Raw genomic sequence first — 19,582 nt, forward strand, 5'->3', positions numbered from 1 at the left:
GCATGCTGTCGTGGTTCGGTAGGGGGCCCAACGTTTACGCTACGTCAGCTGCTGGCGCTGCGATTGGCTACATCACAACGGTCGGCGGGAGAGTCTGCGAATTCTACGAGCAACACCAGGAGTTTATTGACAACATCATCAATGCCGTTAAAGGTCAAAGTCAATCGTAAAGCCTTTGTATTCCACTAACTCAAGTGCCTAGTTAGCTTCCTGTTGTCGTTGGAGTTCTTTGTTTAAACACAGTGTAGTATTGTGTAAAATTGAAACAGCTATGGATCTATGCATAAATCTTCATTTCTGTATACATGTAGTCTCATTGTTTGATATCCTTTCCAGAACTAGCTTCTGTGAAGAGTATAAAAGTTAAAATTAGACTGTAGCACTACCATTGCGCTTGGGCTGTAAGGGTAGAAATAGGTTTATGATTATAGATTATAGGTTTATGGCCATGTAACGCACTATAATTAAAAATCATGTACGTTCAAACTTCAAAGTACTAAATGGTGTTTTGCGTGTTTAGGTTGGGATTAATGAAATAGAATACAAAATGAAATGTGTGCAAATATCACAAGACACATTTGTTTGACAAGATTTCTATAATATTCGGCTATATACATATTCTGAATTCTCGTTCAACATTCTTCTTGGTAACAGGCTATTGAGCAATAAAGATATTGGGTGTAATAAAAAGTTTTGAACAAATGTGAACACATCAGAATAGCTTGTATTTCTTTTCTATTTTATAGATGTTGTAACGCATAAATATCGGTAGCAAGCTGAAACATTTGAGAAGTAGGAACACGTAAAACCACATTTGAAAACAGTTTCTTTTTTTTATGTACCAGGAAACAACTTTAAATTTGCATAAGATTATTCTGAATATCTAAGTGTTGGCGTAGGCCTAGGGCATTTGCAAGGTGAGAGTGAAACTCTACAGACCGATATATTTCGACAATAAATCAACCCATCAGGAGCCTCTTGACCGTGTCACACTGCGCGTTCTTGGCGTGACCTTTGTGGACCTTTTTACCAATCACGTGACGTGGCCTGGTGCCGTCATTCGCCTCCTGCCAATCATCGGCGCCCCTCTTCAACAGTTCCCGTGTGGTCAGCGCGTTGCACTCGCCAGCCGCCACATGCAGGGGTGTGAGGCCGAAGATTTCGTCCTTGGCGTTGACGTTTCCGCCGGCTTTGGCGAGGACGCTGACCATGGATGGGTTCTTCTGGGCGGCTAGATGGAGCGGGGTTAGGCCGCCACTGTCTGATTTGGTGTTTGGGTTGGCATTGCCTTTCTGTGAGTAATGGAATGACAGGATAAAGCGGTCGTTAAACAATCAGCCGAAATAGGACTGTAATTTCACGGTGTAAACTGACACAGTTTGTCAAAGACTCCAAAAACACTTAAACGTTACGCAAGGCCCCGGCCCGCATTTTCTGAACTTCTGTAGTCTAAAAGACTCTTTGAATTGAAGCCTTGAGCCTCATTTGAATTTCACACCCGTTACTTTCGCGATATACCAGTCACGTGTTACGCGATATCAAGCCTTCCTTACGCGATATTTCCCACCTCACCTAGTGTACGCGTGAGTACGTTCCAGTACCATTAGTGAGTCAAAAGTGACTATAGCTAGTTTCTGTTCAGAGTACTTTTTCTATATGCATATCTTTTTCAGAACGATAAACATCTGACTTTCATCATAAATCATTTATATATATATATATATTCAGATACTCATTTACATACAGGTTACACTCATTCTCAGTCACTGCTCACTAGTTAAAGATACTGGCTGCTATCTTTAGAGAATGTATCCATTTTTTTGTATTACGTAATAAACATCACTACTAGAGTTAAGTATTTGCACTACATATACTTCAGATTTGCTATATTAGTTTAGCGACTACGTGGTCTTTTTATAAAGATGAATTGGTATTGAATTTTTATTTGAGTTGAACTTGTGATAATTGTGTGCCGATTTGTTAAAATTTAATAGAGAGAACGCTAGCGACCCCAAAAAACACCCCTCACAATAAATGCTATGGCGAGCCTGTGACGTCACAATTCAAGATGGCGGCCACCCCACATGCCAACGGATCCAACAAAGGTTTTGCTATGCAAACCAGTAATTACCTCCAAAAGAGCCCGAACGGTCCCCAGCTCATCCGCCTTCACAGCCTTCATCAGGGGAGTCCAGCCGTCACGTGACTGGAGCTCTGGGTCCGCGCCGTATTTCATAAGATTGGCTGTGCAAGGAAAGAAACATTGTCTTTGGGATGCATAATCATCTTGAAAACAAAGATGACTTGCAGACACCCATTCGCTGTTGATACCATGCGGTTACAGAGGGTGGTGTGACTAAGCCAATCAGAGCTCTTGCTTACATCTCGAATGTTCAAAATATAAAAAAATCGTCGATTAACAGGTGTGCCAGACTAGTCTGTGGAAAGCAACGATCACGTGATGATCACATGACTAAATCCAACTCCGTTATCGGCCAAATCTACGTACGGATAAGGACGTCAAGTCCATTGGTCGCTGCCTCGTGTATGGCTGCCTCGCCCATGAGATTGAACAACCAATGGCTGGCTCCCTCGCTCAACAGCAAGATGGCCGCGTCTTCCTTTTTGTTTCTACAAACGAAAATACAAATGTCAGGCTCTCCAAAAACAGCAGAATATATAGGCACCACACATTTTCTGCTTGTCACAATGAATTATTGCATGAGTAGAGTAGAGTAGAGTAGAGTAGAGTAGAGTAGAGTAGAGTAGAGTAGAGTAGAGTAGAGTAGAATTTTCGGTCATGTAGGACTGTTCCAGTTTAGATCGCTCTTCATTGTTGAAATTCCTTTTCACTCAACTGTCATGGTGGGTTTGTGTGGGTGTTCCAAAGCTCTGTGGTTATACTTAACAGGGTGCATCAAGGGACATTGGTGTGGTTTATATTCAGGGAGACTAAAAGTTGAATAACTCTCCTAAATACCTTTTAAACGAACCTCTTTTCCCCATCTGCGATGCTGTTGTTAAAAAATAATGACGTTATCTTTGTTCAAATGTCTCGGATGAAACTGGTGTAGTTACCTGATTGCCAACATAAGCGCGGTGTCTCCCATGGTGTCTTGTTTGTTGATGTCGATGTCCTTGGGTGCTAAGAGTCTCAGGAGCCGAGTGACGTCACCTTTCGTAGCTGCCGTGTGAAGCGGGGTGCGACCTCCAACCTAAAAAAAATTAAAATGTTAGCTCTAGTATCGACTAAACTAAGTATATGCATTAGTGTAGTTCCGTATATTTGCTATTTTCATTGTAGCTCTTGAAACGGACTTATCAAGAATGCACAAAATAACAACACCAGACATAGAATAATGAATGAATGAATGAATGAATGAATGAATGAATGAAGACCTTTATTGCACATTTCTGCCACACTTGGCTAAGTACAGGTCACAACAAAACATAATACAAGTACAGTTAGCGGATACAAAAGAATATAACTATCATTAAATAAATTCTACTTCTCCTCGCTTTTCGGTTATAGTAGATATAAAAGAACAGACGTAATAATGTATAACACTATTAACACCTTGATATGTTAATTTCTGTAATCATATTTCGTATTTTGTGATGTATGATACATTGAGCCCATGTGCAGCCTATGTAAAGAATGACCGCCTACGTATTACGCTAAATCCATGTAATTACAAAAAGGCTACAAATTACTAGCTTTCCCTACGGAATTGCTGGCCTATGCCTTATGAAAAAGGGTATGCAGACCCCATATGACACTGGCATTGTTACGTCATAGTTGAGTTAGATATTTCGTATTCGTGGCAAATATTGTTTTACGTACCTTCCTTTCATTCTGTGCCATGTGGAAGCTACACACACAGTACAGGACCAATGCAAAACAGCAAGTCACCGCTACTAAGATCACAGGCAAGTTAGTTTCCTCATCTAGTCGTGCATCGCGCTGTTGTGGGCGACTCCTATTCTTCTCCTTGGTTTCTTCTTCGTCTTTCACCTCTTCGCGAGACTTTCGCTTTCGTCGCCGTACAGTGCTTGTTGCAGGCTCGTCGGTTCTGACAGCTGCACTTCTGTCAGTTTCCGCTTGGAGCGCTGTGGAATGGATAGTTGTCCATGCATCTCCGTTGTCGTCTTTCTGGGCAGTGACCTTGGAGTCGCCATCTTGTTTTTTCTTCTTACGGACTCTCTCTGTCTCAGAATCGCTGCTTGACTCGCTCTCGTCGGTTCCAGTTTCTCCTTCAGACGTACCGCTTTCCTCAGAAGAATCAGAATCCGTTTCTTCTTCTTCAGCGTTTGCCTCCCTTTCTCGCGAACTCGCCTTTCTTTTACGTGTCTTTGAACCCCCCTCGTCTTTTTCGACAGCGACTTCGTTCACTATCTTGGCGGTAGACTTGTCCTGTTCAGATGCTTGTGTTATCCCCGCTTCTGCCCTGTCTGCTTTGCCATATTTGCCGTCATGGTCGCCACTTTCAGCGGGCAAAGACTCCGCGGTAACGGTCACAACTTCAAAACCGTCGTCCTTGGCATCGTCTTCGAGCAATTCCTTGACTTGAGTCAACCGTTCGTCTCCTTCGGCAAATTTCTCTTCTTTCTTGGCCGCTACATCAGCTTGGTCGCCATCTTCAACAGACTGGACAAAATCACGATCCATATCCCCTGCACTATCAGTAATTTCCGTCATGTTTTAGGAAGAAAGGCAGACAAACAAAAACTACCGCATCGCCGTTGCTACCGAACGTTCGAGAACCCGTCGAATCAGCGTTCGAACGAACGGTCACGTGACGGGTGACGTCACAGAGGGGTCATTGTTCGCGAATAACCTCTCTGTGGTTTGTTTATTTCTGTTGAGAACGTGGATACGCACATCGTTCTATGGACGAACTAACGTTCTCTCGCAACGGTTAATCTTGAAAATGATGCCGGAGATGTAAACTCGGCGTTATTCCTTGTGAACTTGAGAAAACATCATCGTTTCACTCCTTCCAAGCGAAAATTCGTTGATTTAAAAGATGGCGATGGCAGGAGGAGACGCGGCCACTTCGTGCCAGTGCGAGATTCACGTCAACTGGGCGAAATGGTACAAGGGCTTCATGCACCAGGTTTTCCTTCACACCAAAATGGAAATGAAAAAGGTTCTCGACAGAAAGAAAACCACCGAAGTCAGGGAACCGGACGGCGAGCTCTCAATCACCGTACTGGTAAGTCAGACCAACTCTCGTATCCAGTTCACCATGGATTTAGCCAAAGAAGCAAAAGAGCTGAAGAAAGCTAACATACACGATTTACAAGAGCTTAAGAAGAGGATTGTTCAAGTGATTAAGTACAAGATACGAGCTTTCCATCATCAGGAGTTTTATGACGTTGCTCCGATGTTAGTCCCCAAAATCATGGCTGAAGGGAAGGGACGATCGCTTGAAAGCATCGTTGATTTCGCAAACTTTAGCTTGGGCAACATCCCGGGCACGAAGGTGGCCATCATGCAGCGTCCTCTAGCGGAAGGAAAGATAACTGCACTCAAGAAGGTTCTCTTCGACAAATGGGGTTTGACTGGAAAGCTAGCATTCCTGTTGGCTTCGTACAACATGTACCGTTTGTGGACGAAGGGGGAAAAGCAGTTCGGACTGGACGATCTGTTCGAGACCGTTAAAGCTGGCGTGTACAAAGTCAAACTGGAGGAAAAGGACAAATCACTGACCGCTGCTACCCTGTTCACCATGGCCAAGTTCATGGACGATCTGGACGTAGACGGTGACCTTGTGATTGTGATCCCTGTCCCCTCAGTTCTATTGGTTACCGGGTCGCGCAACTACGATGGCCTGTGTTACATGGGACAGCATGTGCTTTCCCTGACTAGAAATGGTGGTTCGGCTAGAAATAAGGACGTCATCACTACGAAGGCCGTAAGGCTCGCGTACGCAAGCGAATGGAAAACGCACGACCCGATCTACACGTTGTATCGGCCGCTACTGCCGAAAGGAGAGGGTTCGGTTCCGGAGAATGCCGAACAGTTGCAGATTCTGACCGACGGGTTGTCGAGGCGTGCTCGGGCGACCAAGCTTGCTGCTGCGAACGCAACGGCGAGCGCTTCGGCAAGAGAAACTCCAGTGGCTCAAGCTGATGATGGATCTTCACAGAATAACCTTCCGCCACCACCGCCTTCCTCGCCAAGGTGCACGGAAAAAACGACACAGCAGACCACCACCACTACTCGGCTAGAGGAAGTTCGGAAGGAATTAGTCGAGCTTCGTCGGGCAGATGCGTGCAGTCCAAAACCTACGGAAAAACTACGGCGTTCCTCTGCGACTGTGAATAAAAACAAACCGGATACAGTTTTACCTGAAACGCAACAAGTTACTCAGAAGAAAACACAACAAGCGACTCAGAAGGAAACACAACACGTATACGTAACTCAGAGGCAACCACAAGTGACAAAGAAGGAAACACAACAAGTGACTCAGAAGGAAACACAACAAGTGACTCAGAAGGAAACACAAGCGATTCAGAAGGAAACTCAAGTGACTCAGAAGGAAACTCAAGACGTGACTCAGAAGCAAATACAAGAGACTCAGAAGGAACCACAACAGGTGACTCAGAGGCAACCACAAGTTACTCAGAAGGAAACACAACAAGTGACACAGAAGGAAACACAGCAAGTAAATCAGAAGGAAACACAAGTGACTCAGAAGGAAACGCAACACGTGACTCAGACGGAAACACAAGAAGTGATTCAGAAGGAAACACAGCAAGTGACTCAGAAGGAAACACAGCAAGTGACTCAGAAGGAAACACAGCAAGTAACTCAGAGGGAAACACAGCAAGTGACTCAAAAGGAAACACAGCAAGTGACTCAAAAAGCAACACAACAAGTGACTCAGAAGGAAACACAGCAAGTGACTCAGAAGGAAACACAGCAAGTGACACAGAAGGGAACACAGCAAGTGACACAGAAGGAAACACAGCAGGTGACACAGAAGGAAACAGAAGTGACTCAGAGACAAACACAACAAGAGACTAAGAATCAAACACAACAAGTGACTCAGAAAGTCAATCAGGACCAAACACAACATGTGACTCAGAACGGAAGTGTACTGCAAAAGGTGGATGCTCAATGTTCTGTGCCCTCAGCAATCAAAACGCAGATCACGACAAAGGCGGAAACCAAAGTGACTGAGAACAACACTCCCGTAAACTCTACAAAAGCGCCACCTGGCGAAGTTGCAAAGGGAATGACTCGAGTTCAACAAAAACATAATGGCGGCGACATTGCTGTCAAGCAGGTCACAGATCAGTGTGACGTCAGACTGACTAGCCAATCATCAATGGAAATGACCACGCCCCGGTCAGTGTCTACTACAAGCGCATTAAGCAAGACAGTTGACCGCACAGTACACACAATTGCGACTCCTAGCGGAACTATAGCGTCGAAGGTGACAACAAACGCTGCTATCACCATCAGTTCGCCTCACCCTTGTTGCTCATTTACAATTCCAATAAGTATATCAACTGCAAATCTACAGCTTCTACCTGCAGCAAAAGTCACCACTCAAGTCGCGACAACAGTTGCACGCTCAAAGACGTCAACATCGTCCATTTCAGTGTGTGGAATTAAGGCGCCAGCCTCTACCTCTGAAGGACCTGCTACGGTGAAGTCCGAGGAACCACCCCAACTCTCACACGGATTGGCTGAGCCAGCTGAAGAGCAAACGCAACAGCCAATGAAAAGACCTGTTCCAAAACAGATAACTGATTTGTGTTCAACATTGAGAAAACAGGTCCTTGCCACACAAGAGACTCTGAGAGCTGCACAAGAGCTCGTGCAATTAGAGGAAAATACTGGAAAGCAAGACCACATAGAGAACACTGCTACGCTATTAGTGGACAGCCAACGCAACGCAAAGTGTGGTTTTCAAGAAAGTTCGGCGACACAAAAGCCCGTGCTGTCTTCCAAGAATGTACAACAATCCCCCAAAACTATATCTGTCACCAGCTCTGACACATTTTCTGACGTCACTTGTGGTGTTTCTGAACCAGCATCGCTCAAGCCACAGCGGACCAATGAAATGATGGCTACGATAAAGTCCGTGACGTCATCTGCTGGAAAGGTTGCTCCGAAACCAACATCAGCCGCTCGTCCGAATCCAGACCTGTCTACGCCGGAGTCATTTGCACAGGCACAGCTAGACACTTCAAAGACTACGATCTGCTCTCAGATCAATTCCACGGCAGTTACATCTACTGCACATTCTTCTGTACCTGCGAATACATTACCAACCTCGCAAGTACCTGAAAAGATCGTTCCGTCAACACAGTTGCAGACTGCACCTGTCAAACCAGCTGTTTCAACCCAGTTGTCTCGAAGCGATGCCAAGAGAGTGACGTCAGCTCAGGTGCAAAATGTACCAGACAAAACAGATGTGTCTACCCAGGTGCTGCCAACAGCTGTTAAACCATTGATGACGTCTACCCAGGTGCAACAACCAGCCGTAAAATCGGCTTTTTCAACTCAGATGCAAGCTACAGCTGTGACGCCATTCCAGATGCAAGGTGCTGTAGCAAAGTCACCTGGGGGTGGCCATGTCGAATCAACATCTGCCAAGAAACAAGTTTCGTCTCCGGAGCAACTGGCAGCTCTGAAGACCGCCGCGGATTCTCATATGCCACTTGCGGCTGACAAAACCACCAAGCCTTTCCAAGTTAAGCCTTCAAGTGTCCAAATAACAAGTATGTCTCAGTCGGTGGCCCATAAACAGGTGCCACCTTTGCAAGTGCAGACTTTAATTCCAAATGCAAGTACTGCATCACAGATGCAACCAGCAGCTGCCAAACCTGTGACTCCCACAACGAAGCAGACAGTGCCCGACGCCATTGCACCAGCTGGTAGGATGTCTGCGGTGCTGACACCTGCAAATTCGTCTGCCATCCAGTCTACCGCCGTCCAACAAATGACGTCAGCTCAGACAAGGAGTCTAGCTTCCAAAGCGGTGACGTCGACAAAAATGGCGTCTTCTGCTTCCTCTCCCTCTCGTCCTATGACGTCATCTCAGACAGAAGCTATGGCCGTTAGACCACTGATGCCTGACCAGATGCAGACGACAGATTCAAAGCAAGACACTCCTTCCCGTCTTCAGTCTACCGTGCCGAAGTCGTTATCTTGTTCAGTTCTTTCAGCATGTTCTAACACTATGACATCGCTTCAGGCGAAGTCAACAGCGATATATACAGTGGGTTCCATGTCTGAGAAACAAAACAAAGCCCCTCATGCGCAGCTAGCGCTAGTGGCGCTTAAGGCAAAAACGTCATTCACAGAAACTGATGACGCAACACGTGGACAAGTGACGTCAGCACAAACGCCATCCATATCTCCCAAACCTACAACGCTGACACAACCTCAGTCAGAGTGCAACAGAATGGCGGCCTCTATTCCTCTACAAAAAACAGTCATCCAACAGAGAGTGAAACAGGTTGGCCCACCTGCTTTACCATCTGAGCCTAGCCTATCTTTTACAGGGAAAGGTGTCCCGTCTATCAAATCAAGCTCAAAAGTCGCGGCAGCATCTGAAGTAACGGCGCGGAAAGATGTACAGATGCCAAAGCAAAATATGGCCAGTCAACAAGCAGCTACGACACTGCCCACTACGACTAAACAGCCAATGAGAGACGCGGTTACTCCCGGCTCTCAGGATGCTGACGTCACGGAGAAATGTCCCAAAACGTCTCCGGGAAAGAAGTTGTATGTTAAGATGGTGCCTTATGTCGCACCACCTCCAAGGGGCTTGAAAGGACCAACGTTAGAGATGTTGACGGTCTCAGAGAAACAGCAGCATGCGCAATCAGAAGTTCCAACAACAACACCAACAACTACATCTGACACATCCATGACTCCCTTGGCTTTCGGTGACAAAAAAACATTTGCTGGACCACCTTCGCCATCTACTTTTGCTGAAGAAGAAAGTAAAGCTACAATTTTGACTAAGACAGCGTCCCAAAATGACAATACGGTGTCATCCAAGCAGCAACATGTAGTCTTCACACCAGAGGCGTCGCCAAAAACATCAGCACCTCATGCAGTTCCAATGTCAACCGCTACAGTAGAACCGGCGCCACAACAGTCTCTGGGCAAGAATTTTAAAGCTGGAAAAGACACTTCAAACAAGCCTGAAGGCAACGTGTGCGGATCGCTACAACAACTTCAACATGACAAACACGACGCCATAAATGCACTTTCTCCTGAGCCAGCGAGGAACGTTCTTTCGGTCAAGATGGTACCGTACAAACCTCCCGCGAAACACGACATGACGAGTCAACCAGCGCCACCTGGCGAAGATCTTGAGAGCAACAATGAGAAGTGTCAGCCCTTCGCTGAGGCCGAAAAGGCCAAACAGCAGCAACCAAAACAAGCTGTGCCTACCTTGAAATCTGATGATGATCAGGCTCAGAATGGAACGGCTGAGGGCACAAAAAATCCAGATACTCCAAAAGTCGCAAGTAAGACAGAGTCTCTAAATCCAAATGCGCAGACATTCAAAAGCAAAACCACATTGAACATGGCCCCCGTTGTGACTTCAACGCCAACGTTTGTCGCCGCAGTGACAGAAACGTCCGATAGCACAGCTCAAGTTGCATCGGAAAGCATCCCTCCACAGATTCAGCACCAGGAACAACAGACCATCCAGCAACGCCCTCAAGCGGTGTACCCTGGTACTACCAATAGAAACGGCCTGGACCTTTCTGAGGGGGTCAGAGTTAAAGAACAAGCGCAGATGGACAACCTCCAAATGCCCTACAGAAACACCTCACAGACTACTCCACAAATTCAGTACCAAGGCCAGCAGACCGCCCAGCAACGCCCTCAAGCGGTTTACCCTGGTATTACCAATGGAAACGTACTGGACCATTCTGAGGGGGTCAGAGCTAAAGAACAAGCACAGATAGACAACCACCAAATGCCTTACAGAAACACCTCGCATGACACTTCACAGATTCAGCACCAAGGACAGCAGGCCGTCCAGCAACCCCCTCAAGCGGTTTACCCTGGTATTACCAATAGAAACGGACTGGACCATTCTGAGGGGGTCAGAGCTAAAGAACAAGTGTATATAGACAACCGTCAAATGCAGTACGGAAACACCTCGCAGTACCAAACTCCAGCCGACGTGCTACCGAATCAGAGCTGGCTTAACCATGGTGAACAACAACAGGCTCATCAGCCAACCTGGGACAGAGATGATTACCCGGATGCAGCTCGTCCCCAGGAACATCCGAGTACGCAAAGAGCAGCAGAAAGGGGCCAAACGACCAAGGAGAAACTGGCAAGCGCCTTCAAACCTCTTGCCGACAAATTCCAACAGTTCAAACGGTGGCGGAAGAATAAGAATCAGCACAAAGAGGAGCCATATATCACTGAAAGTTACGACTTAGGACACCAGGTTCAAGAAGGCATGGGAGATGTTGTCAGCCATATTGGTCACTGGCAGGATTATGAAGGGAATTTACAGTATCATGGACAGGTGAATGGCTATGATATGCCCCCAGCGGACCAACAGGGTATTGCACAAGACTGGACCTACGAACAAAGGCAATGGTACCAAGAGCAAGCACGTTTACGTGACATGCACAGAGAGCAGTTTGGCGTTACGGATTCTAATGGTCCTGTCCAAATGTCCGGTCCGGCGTACACTGGTCAAGGCTGGAATGACAACAGCCACTATGGACAACGCAATGTGGTCAACCCAGTTGTCAAGACAAAGACAACACACCATCAAGCGCCACAACAGCAGCAGTGGTCCGAAAATGCGCCACCTAACGACAACCAAAGGTACGGCAACCCAGAAAGGTCAGGCACCGCCTCCCAGCAACATGTAAACGGCTACCATGCCCCTGTGGATGGTAACCCTTTTAACAAGGCCACCTGGCGGAACTACAGGAGTAGAAATGCCAGCGAGCCTAATCGTAGTCACATACAAAACACTACGGCCCAACGGTACGAGAGAATGAGTCAGAATTCCAACCAGCAAGACATGCCAGCAAGAGATGCACAGAGGCCGAACGCGCGTTCGGGAGATGCCGGAGTACGTCGGAGCGTCAGCTTCTCGCGATCGGGGCCGAGAGCTCACGGAAGGACGCCGAAGGGCAGTTTGGCTGTCAACGCTGACGAGTCTGTACAGCAGCCGGAAATGCAGACATGGATCGGTGGAGGGAGGGTGGCGAACCTTCCCACGGGAACCAAACCGCCCAGATACTACAGGAACAGAGTCAACTCGCACTCATACGCGCAAAATCGTCCCTACCACCAGACACAGGCAAGGCCTGTGGAAGAAAGCAAACCTAAACCATCTCCTCCAAAACCGCCAGCAAAGAGGTATAAACCTAACACTCAACCCGAGAAGGGGAGAAAGAACACACTGACAAAGGGTTCTCACCCCCGACAAGCAAATACCACAGCACCTTTACGAGATAAAAACCAAGAGAGGCACACTGTCGAGAAAAGGCAAGAGAATACTCGAAACCTGGATCCAAACACTCGACCGAAAACGCCTAATCCAAAACACGACACACCCAATCAAGAGAACACTACCAAGCCAGAAGAGACAGAAGGTGAAACGAATGAGGAAGAAGTGAACGAGGAAGAGGAGAGGAAAGCTCTGAAAGCTCGGCGGAGGCTGCTGACCCGAAAGCCGTCTGACGCTCAGAAGAGCCGCCCGACCAAGATCCCGCGGATCCCAGTCTTCTTGGGGGCAATAGAAGCAGGTACACACGTGTTTAAAGTTTTTTTATAACTCAAATAATAATCCAAGTCAAATGAATCACTCACCAAATTTTCGACCGTACTCATTTGTTTTCATAATTACTTAAACTCACTTTTATGGAGTGCACTGACCTTTGGAGTGTGTGACGTCACAAGTAGGTCAAAGGTGCCCAGAAGTCGATACCTGCCGCCGTCCCGGTCCAACGTGTAGACTTATTTGTTGCATAGACGAGGGAGGTTATGTTTTTACTAGCGTTTGTTTTAATTTTTTGTCTGGTCTCTATATTGTCGTTGGTGTTGGCCATATCAGCCATGTATTGTCATCAATCGTCATGTATCATATTTCTCTTTCTCACCTGCGGCGTCTGACAGGTGTGCGTGAGGAGGCGTGGAACAGGGCACTAGTGACGGCCGAGGAGGATCCCGTGGGGACGAGTCTGTGCGTGCAGCTCTGCTTCTACTGTGGAGTGGTCGGGTCGTGGAACGAGGACGTAGTGCTCAAGAAATGCAGCACGTCAGTACAGTTTTGTTGCTGCTATCTTCGTGAATTCGCCAAGGTCATGTTTTCGGTAGCGATTGTGCTATAACAGCATGACGCCCTCTGATGCTTATCTTTGGTACTGCAGCAGATAATTTCGATTTCCCTTTTTGTATCTCATGTTATGGGCATGCTATGGTCATAAGTTTGGGTGGTAGGCAGTTCATATGCATGAGCTTGGACATAAATGGTTGAGCTTCCTGGCGCTTTACAACGGAATGGCAGGTGCATTTTTGTTGGGGAGTTTATCATTTCATTTGGTTGTATTTTTACCATTGTAACTTTAAGTTACTATTTATCTCGATCAGGTGTGGCACAGCGAGTTACTGTTCCAGAAAGTGCCAGTGGAACCACTGGAACCAGCACAAGTCCAGGTGCAGGGGCCTGACTACAGACCACCAGAAGTTCAAGGTCATCATCCAGCTGTAGAGGTCAAGTTCAAAGTCACCCAGAGGAAGCTGAACAAAGCCTGCACTGTTGAACAATCAAAAGTGCAGTGATATAGTAGACTAATCGCTTTCAAGATGGAAGTTCTCATGTGTCTTATGATGGTCTTCAAAGGAGATAAATTAGCTGTGGCTTTGTTCAATTAACATTTCTGATACTATTGATATGAATTTCCTTGACCACCCTATCTATAGGGTTTTGTTCATGCTATTCTGCAGTGCTACCTAGGGTTACAATGGAGCATTTTTGATCACCATTATCACACCCTAACAATGATGTTTATATCATGGTGGAGTATCAAGACCTGCTTGGCAAGAGGGAAGTCAATAATTGACCTTTGCACTTTGATACCTGTAGATTACAGTGTCATGTTGCTTATGTTTGATAACGTTAGGCATTTGCCATTCTGCCGTTCCTCATACAGTCACAAGGAGGCAGGTGACACAGAGTCCCTGAAAAATCTTTCAAAACAGCATTTATATGTAAAATGAAATAAAAAGGAATCATCATTGTGTTTTTCAGGGAACTATTTCTTTATCAGAAACTTGAAATAAAGAGATTTACTCCCAGTCTAAATCTCTTTAAATTTCTTCTAAAATGATTATCTTATATTCATAGTTATAAACAAAAAGTAAAATTACACAATTTAGTTAAGTGTACAATTTTTCTGATGTGACTTTAAACATATAATGCAGGATCTATAATGAGAAGATTGAAATGCAACAATAAATCAGACTTCATAAACATGCAATAGTCAACCCGGAATGAACATTGCTAAATTAAAAGACAAGACAAAAGCCATTGTGGGCTTTAGTACATGCTGCACACCCTCAAGTCCAGGAAATACTTCTGAAGGAGAAACTTTATACGGGAATGAAGGATATCCCTCTATTTAAAAGGAAGAAATGAGTTTCAGTTTCCTCAACCTCTCCAATTTTAGTCAATCTAAGGGGAAAAAGGTACTTTCTTGTCAAGAATGATACGAAAAATTGGGCATTTTCATATGGAATCAAACCCATCACCTATACTTTATCTGCTCTACAAGGTCTATAACATAGGTATATGAACAAAAATGTAATTTTAAAAAGCAAATCAGACAGCATGACTGAAAACTTAGAAGGAACACAGTAGGCCATCTAACTTCCAATGTAACCAAAATATTATTGGCGTTGTGCAGCACCCATAGGTTGCTAAAAATTGAAATACTGTCCAAGCAGAAGCAGTATTTAGCTGCTTTGCTCCTGTGTATCTTGGCTGTCATGCTGTTCTGTCTCAGTGACCTCTGACCCAGTCACCTCTGGCATTTGGGTCACATCTTGCCTGGTGACATCAATGGATTCAGCTGCAAAAGGAAACAAGTAGAAAATTTTTGTTTTCGTAAAAAAAAACAGGCTGCCGCAGGCAAATTACTTTGGGGTACAAACAGATGTTAATTGTGCATGCCCGGACAAGCAAGGAAATGCCTGTACAATTCCTAGAACTCTTACAAACTGCACACAATACTTTACTATTAACCTAGCCCCTGAGGATATGCCAAAAATTAGAATTCTACAGGAGCAAACCAAGTTCAATAAATTCTATGAGTAGCGAACTATATTCCAACCAGACAGACAGCAGCCTCTTTATACAGTCTTAGGTAGGGGTGCCCAATCCTATGTGTATTTTATTATATAATATATAAGAGTACCTTGACTGTCCGTATCCGTGGTAACACTGTCTGACTCCTCCTCTTCCTCCTCCTCCTCCTCCTCTTCTGCTTCTACTCCCATCTCACTACACACAGAACATAAGAACACACAATTTTGCTATGCAGTCACAAAACATTGTGTTTAACTAACAGTAGCATGCTTAGTTCAGACTTATTCCAGTTTTTATGCTGCAGTACCAGAAAACTTTTCCTTTGTCATATTCATGATTAGCATGCACACACAAAACCCCACACATATGCACACACACACATCTGTATGCACATACACACACACATGCATACACACACACACACACACACATATATATATATATACAGTATATGCATACATACACACACACACAAATACATACACACATACAAACACACATAATAACAACACAAATTTAACTCAATATGCCCACTAAGACCTACCCAGGGTCATCCATTGGTCCTAAGAAGTTGTCAAGTTCACTCTGATCCATGATGTCATCCAAGGTCAAGGCTGACAGCTCATTGGTACTGGTGGTTACTTCAGCAGATGATGATGCACCACTGTTAGAAATTAATAAAAAGGAAAATGACAAGAATAAGAACATTTCATAAAAAGGTTTTGGGCACCATGATATGACACCTACTCAACAAGTACATGTGCTGCAATGATAACTCATTCATTTTTATCGTATTTATTCTACCTTTTTGTAATTTGTTTTTTTTTTTAATTTCAGGGATAACACAACAAATGTTAGTCAGTTTTGAGGGATAAGACATTGAAAGGTACATCTAGGCTAGAATTCATACATGTACATGTAATAACAGACTTGCCTTGCATGAGGCAGGGTGGACCGTGTTCCGTACAGCTTGTAGTGTTGTAGGTCATCGTTGAAGGCGTCTTGGAACATCTTGTGTCGCTTTTTAAGACGTTCCTGTTGGCTGAATTCCATCTCACGTACCTGACAGTCAAGACATTTTTTTAAACAAATGAGTCATATCTATATATAATAAATACATGTAGTAATAAAAGAATACTGTAGAAAATCATGATAGACTTCATATTCATATCAAAACATAGTAAAATAAGATAGAGGACATCATATAGTAAATATAAACAAGGACATCAGAGATGGCAGACTTCAACCCCTTGCCCATACTGCTTTGTCCCACTGACAAAACTACTGTACTAGCACTGAGGATTTAGGGCAACACTGCATATTGGGAATTGCAGAAGCACACACACACACAGACACATATTCCATACAACATGTAAGCCAAAAACTTCACTCCCATGGGCCGGGTTGAGTATCCAGCATATTACTACAAATATATCATTAGGTAGCATACATACCTTACGCAGATAAACCAAGTCCAATTGCACTTGGAGGTTTTCTCTCTCCAACACTTTGGCCTGGTGGTACGATGCCAGCTTGTTTCTGTGCTGTGATTGGTTGGCCTGTAACTCCTGTTGTTCGCACACGTCCTCCAGTTCATTCAGCAGCTGTTCCACCTGTTCGAAGTCCGAGGACAGGCCAGCCACCATTTCTGTAGACATCATACATTAAACACTATCATTGTTATATCTAACAGGAGAAAGTTAGTCCTAAATTTGATCACAAGGACTGAAACTAGCACTGAATTTAGCAACTACAGATTCTGACAAAGCCTTTTTAACTTGTACCTACAAAAATTAACATGTTTTCTTTCAAATGCAGTATATGCACATATAACAACTTAACCTATATCTTAGTCAGTTAGTGTTAAGAAATCCACATTTTTAGTCACTGAAAATCTAACTGAACTTGCAAGTATATTTAGGTACAGTACTCAGGGACATTGGCATAAGGTATTTTGGACCTGTAACGTTGGGTAACATAAATTCGCGGGGTACTTAAATTCGGGATTTTTCGAAAACGGGATGTTTAGGGATATGTGCTAGAGGCAACATCAGTAATACCGCTAGAAATGCAAACTTGACAGACTAACGTCTTCGGAACACTGTCTGAAAAGCTTTGATAACCATGCATTAGAAGTTGGCGACGTCAAAAACTCTCCGTCCCTTATTGTCACAGTCTGAGGGCTTCGAGGGAGAATTATATGTACATAGTTGTTCGCTGGTTTATAAGACAAATGTCACATCCGCTTCCTGCTAAACACAATTATTTACAATACAACTTATTAGAATCTCCTTTGCTAACCTACAACTGGACTCTAAGTGTGATTAATCATCAAAACGCCTCTTTGTTGCTACAACCAATGGCTACGGCACTACGGTGAATTTTCCCGCCATATTCGTTACCCAGAATCCTGCTATTCGGCAGACGACAAACGTTTGCGAGGAACACTTTTTTGTCTAAATGTTGTGTGTGATAGTGGACTGATGGCGATATTTTCCTCAAAGTTTGCTCTTAGCACAAGCAGAAACACATGGACATAGTAGTATTACCATTTCTACGGCATCCAGCTAATGCCCCGATGAATAATGTACAAATTTCCATGACGGTGGGGGTGAACTTTGAGTGACATTCTACCGACTCAACACACGGGTTGTTCCCGAAGGCCTGATGCGTGCGGTACGGCCGTTTTTTCGTGTATTTTTTTTACTTGGACACGTCTATATCCATAGCACTCTCCTCAAGCCAAGGATGGAACGAATAGCTGCTGTATAAAATGTGATTAGCGGTAAGATATTCAAGACGAATCTTCTCTCCCGAATTAATGTGCCCCCCTGTCTGACAGCACCGTCATTCTGCGTGCGGCGGGCGGTAGTTTTAAGTTGAATTATTATGGTGTCAGCACGACTAGAGACAAAATCTACCATATATATGATTAGTGCAAAGATAGTACATGATACTGACAGAATAATAGAAAAAAAGGATGGTTTATTGTTCTGCTAGATTGATTTCAGTCAACCATTATCGGAAAAATCCCGAATTTATGTTACCCAACGTTACCTACTAGTAAGAGATTTTTTAGATATCATACTAGTAGCCGACCTGTGATAGAGCTGAGTTCTTGCACCAGTCCAGGGAAAGTCTCCAGTTGTGTGTGTAGTTGTGACAGTGCCCTGGCCTGTCCCTCGTACCTCTCCACCATGTTCCACACCTCTGTATCTACAGCCTCTCCCACCACGGCGGTCTCCTCTATACTCTTGTGGATGTGCATCCAGGACTCTTTGTACCTGTGTGAGTAGATATGCATTTTGGCATGTATTCATCACAAAAAATTTGCATCAGTACTAGTGAAACAAATAATCAGTGCACAAACAATTGTTTACCCTGCCCGTACAATAGCCAATTGCTTGCTTTGCATTGAGGGTATGTACTGCTTATCATAAGAAGATAACTGTCAGATGACACAGTCTTTACAGCCCAAATCTTACAAGCTGGGAATGCAGACAATAAAATAAAAGTTTGATTTTGTTTGAGATCGTCGAAGAAGCAACACCACCCTCCTCTGCCTATAAGTGCATGCACAACAGTGTGGGATATAGAAACAGAGTTGGGCAATGCCCTATACACCCAAAGGTGTGGAAAATTTATCTCAATCTTCAGAAAAAAAACTCACAAACCATTGCAACACACACTCACCTGTACAATAGTTCAGCACCAGCAAAATCTCTTTTCTTCGACCTGTCTCTGGTAAGGCCAGGTTTTCCCACCTCTTTGGCCTTGTCTGTCAGGTTCTTCAATCCCGCAGAAAAATCGTGCTGAACAGTCTGAAGCCGCTCGCGGAAATTTCCGAACATTTTTCCCGACATCTTTCCTTCTGTATACACTATCTCTTAGTCTTGATAATCTTAATATCAGTCGGTTTCACCTTCAATTGTGACAATGAAATATGCTGAGAGAATCCGGTAGAATTGATATTCTTCAATAAGACGTCTCAAAACATTGCATCGTGATCTTCCTTGTACCAGAAGTAAACTTTAACAGTTCCTTGAGGCATTTTCACGTCCTCGGTTGTCGTCACGAGAAACCAGGCATTGATTCCATAGGCAAGACAGGGGAACCCAAAGTTGATGATCTTCAGACCTGTGTAGAACTTGTCTTCAAAAGAGAGGTCCTGATATGGACGTCTGTGGAAGAAACGGCAAAAATATAACTAATAACTAGTACATAAAGTTGCTAAACTAAGAAGATTCCCCACTGGA

At 44.5% G+C, this 19,582-nt stretch overlaps 4 protein-coding genes across 4 annotated transcripts in view; 2 read left to right on the forward strand and 2 right to left on the reverse strand.

The window, feature by feature from the left end:
• LOC136420647 (uncharacterized) overlaps positions 1–708 on the forward strand; it is a 2,515-nt gene extending 1,807 nt beyond the window's left edge. The window contains exon 3 of the mRNA XM_066407701.1: positions 1–708. This exon is cut by the window's left edge and continues 26 nt beyond it. Coding sequence (XP_066263798.1) covers positions 1–170 — 170 coding nt within the window. The 3' untranslated portion in view covers positions 171–708.
• LOC136420607 (receptor-interacting serine/threonine-protein kinase 4-like) lies at positions 578–4,728 on the reverse strand. The gene is made up of 5 exons (XM_066407639.1): positions 3,845–4,728; positions 3,079–3,215; positions 2,510–2,631; positions 2,132–2,244; positions 578–1,292 (listed from the first exon to the last, which is right to left on the reverse strand). Exons 1-5 carry the CDS (start codon positions 4,697–4,699, stop codon positions 960–962), a joined length of 1,560 nt encoding a protein of 519 aa, XP_066263736.1. The 5' UTR covers positions 4,700–4,728; the 3' UTR covers positions 578–959.
• Positions 4,729–10,941: 6,213 nt separating this feature from the next.
• LOC136420593 (uncharacterized) lies at positions 10,942–13,803 on the forward strand. Its single transcript, XM_066407603.1, has 3 exons — positions 10,942–12,765; positions 13,136–13,277; positions 13,610–13,803. The coding sequence occupies exons 1-3, from the start codon at positions 10,962–10,964 to the stop codon at positions 13,728–13,730; spliced, it is 2,067 nt and encodes a 688-aa protein (XP_066263700.1). The 5' UTR covers positions 10,942–10,961; the 3' UTR covers positions 13,731–13,803.
• A 454-nt stretch (positions 13,804–14,257) lies between these two features.
• Positions 14,258–19,316, reverse strand: LOC136420633 (dysbindin-A-like). Its single transcript, XM_066407680.1, has 7 exons — positions 19,020–19,316; positions 18,426–18,610; positions 16,781–16,974; positions 16,261–16,388; positions 15,871–15,990; positions 15,436–15,521; positions 14,258–15,090 (listed from the first exon to the last, which is right to left on the reverse strand). The coding sequence occupies exons 1-7, from the start codon at positions 19,187–19,189 to the stop codon at positions 14,975–14,977; spliced, it is 999 nt and encodes a 332-aa protein (XP_066263777.1). The 5' UTR covers positions 19,190–19,316; the 3' UTR covers positions 14,258–14,974.
• Between the last annotated feature and the right edge of the window lie 266 nt (positions 19,317–19,582).

The sequence above is a fragment of the Branchiostoma lanceolatum genome, chromosome 15 (genome assembly GCF_035083965.1).
Source record: "Branchiostoma lanceolatum isolate klBraLanc5 chromosome 15, klBraLanc5.hap2, whole genome shotgun sequence".
Lineage (NCBI taxonomy): Eukaryota > Metazoa > Chordata > Leptocardii > Amphioxiformes > Branchiostomatidae > Branchiostoma > Branchiostoma lanceolatum.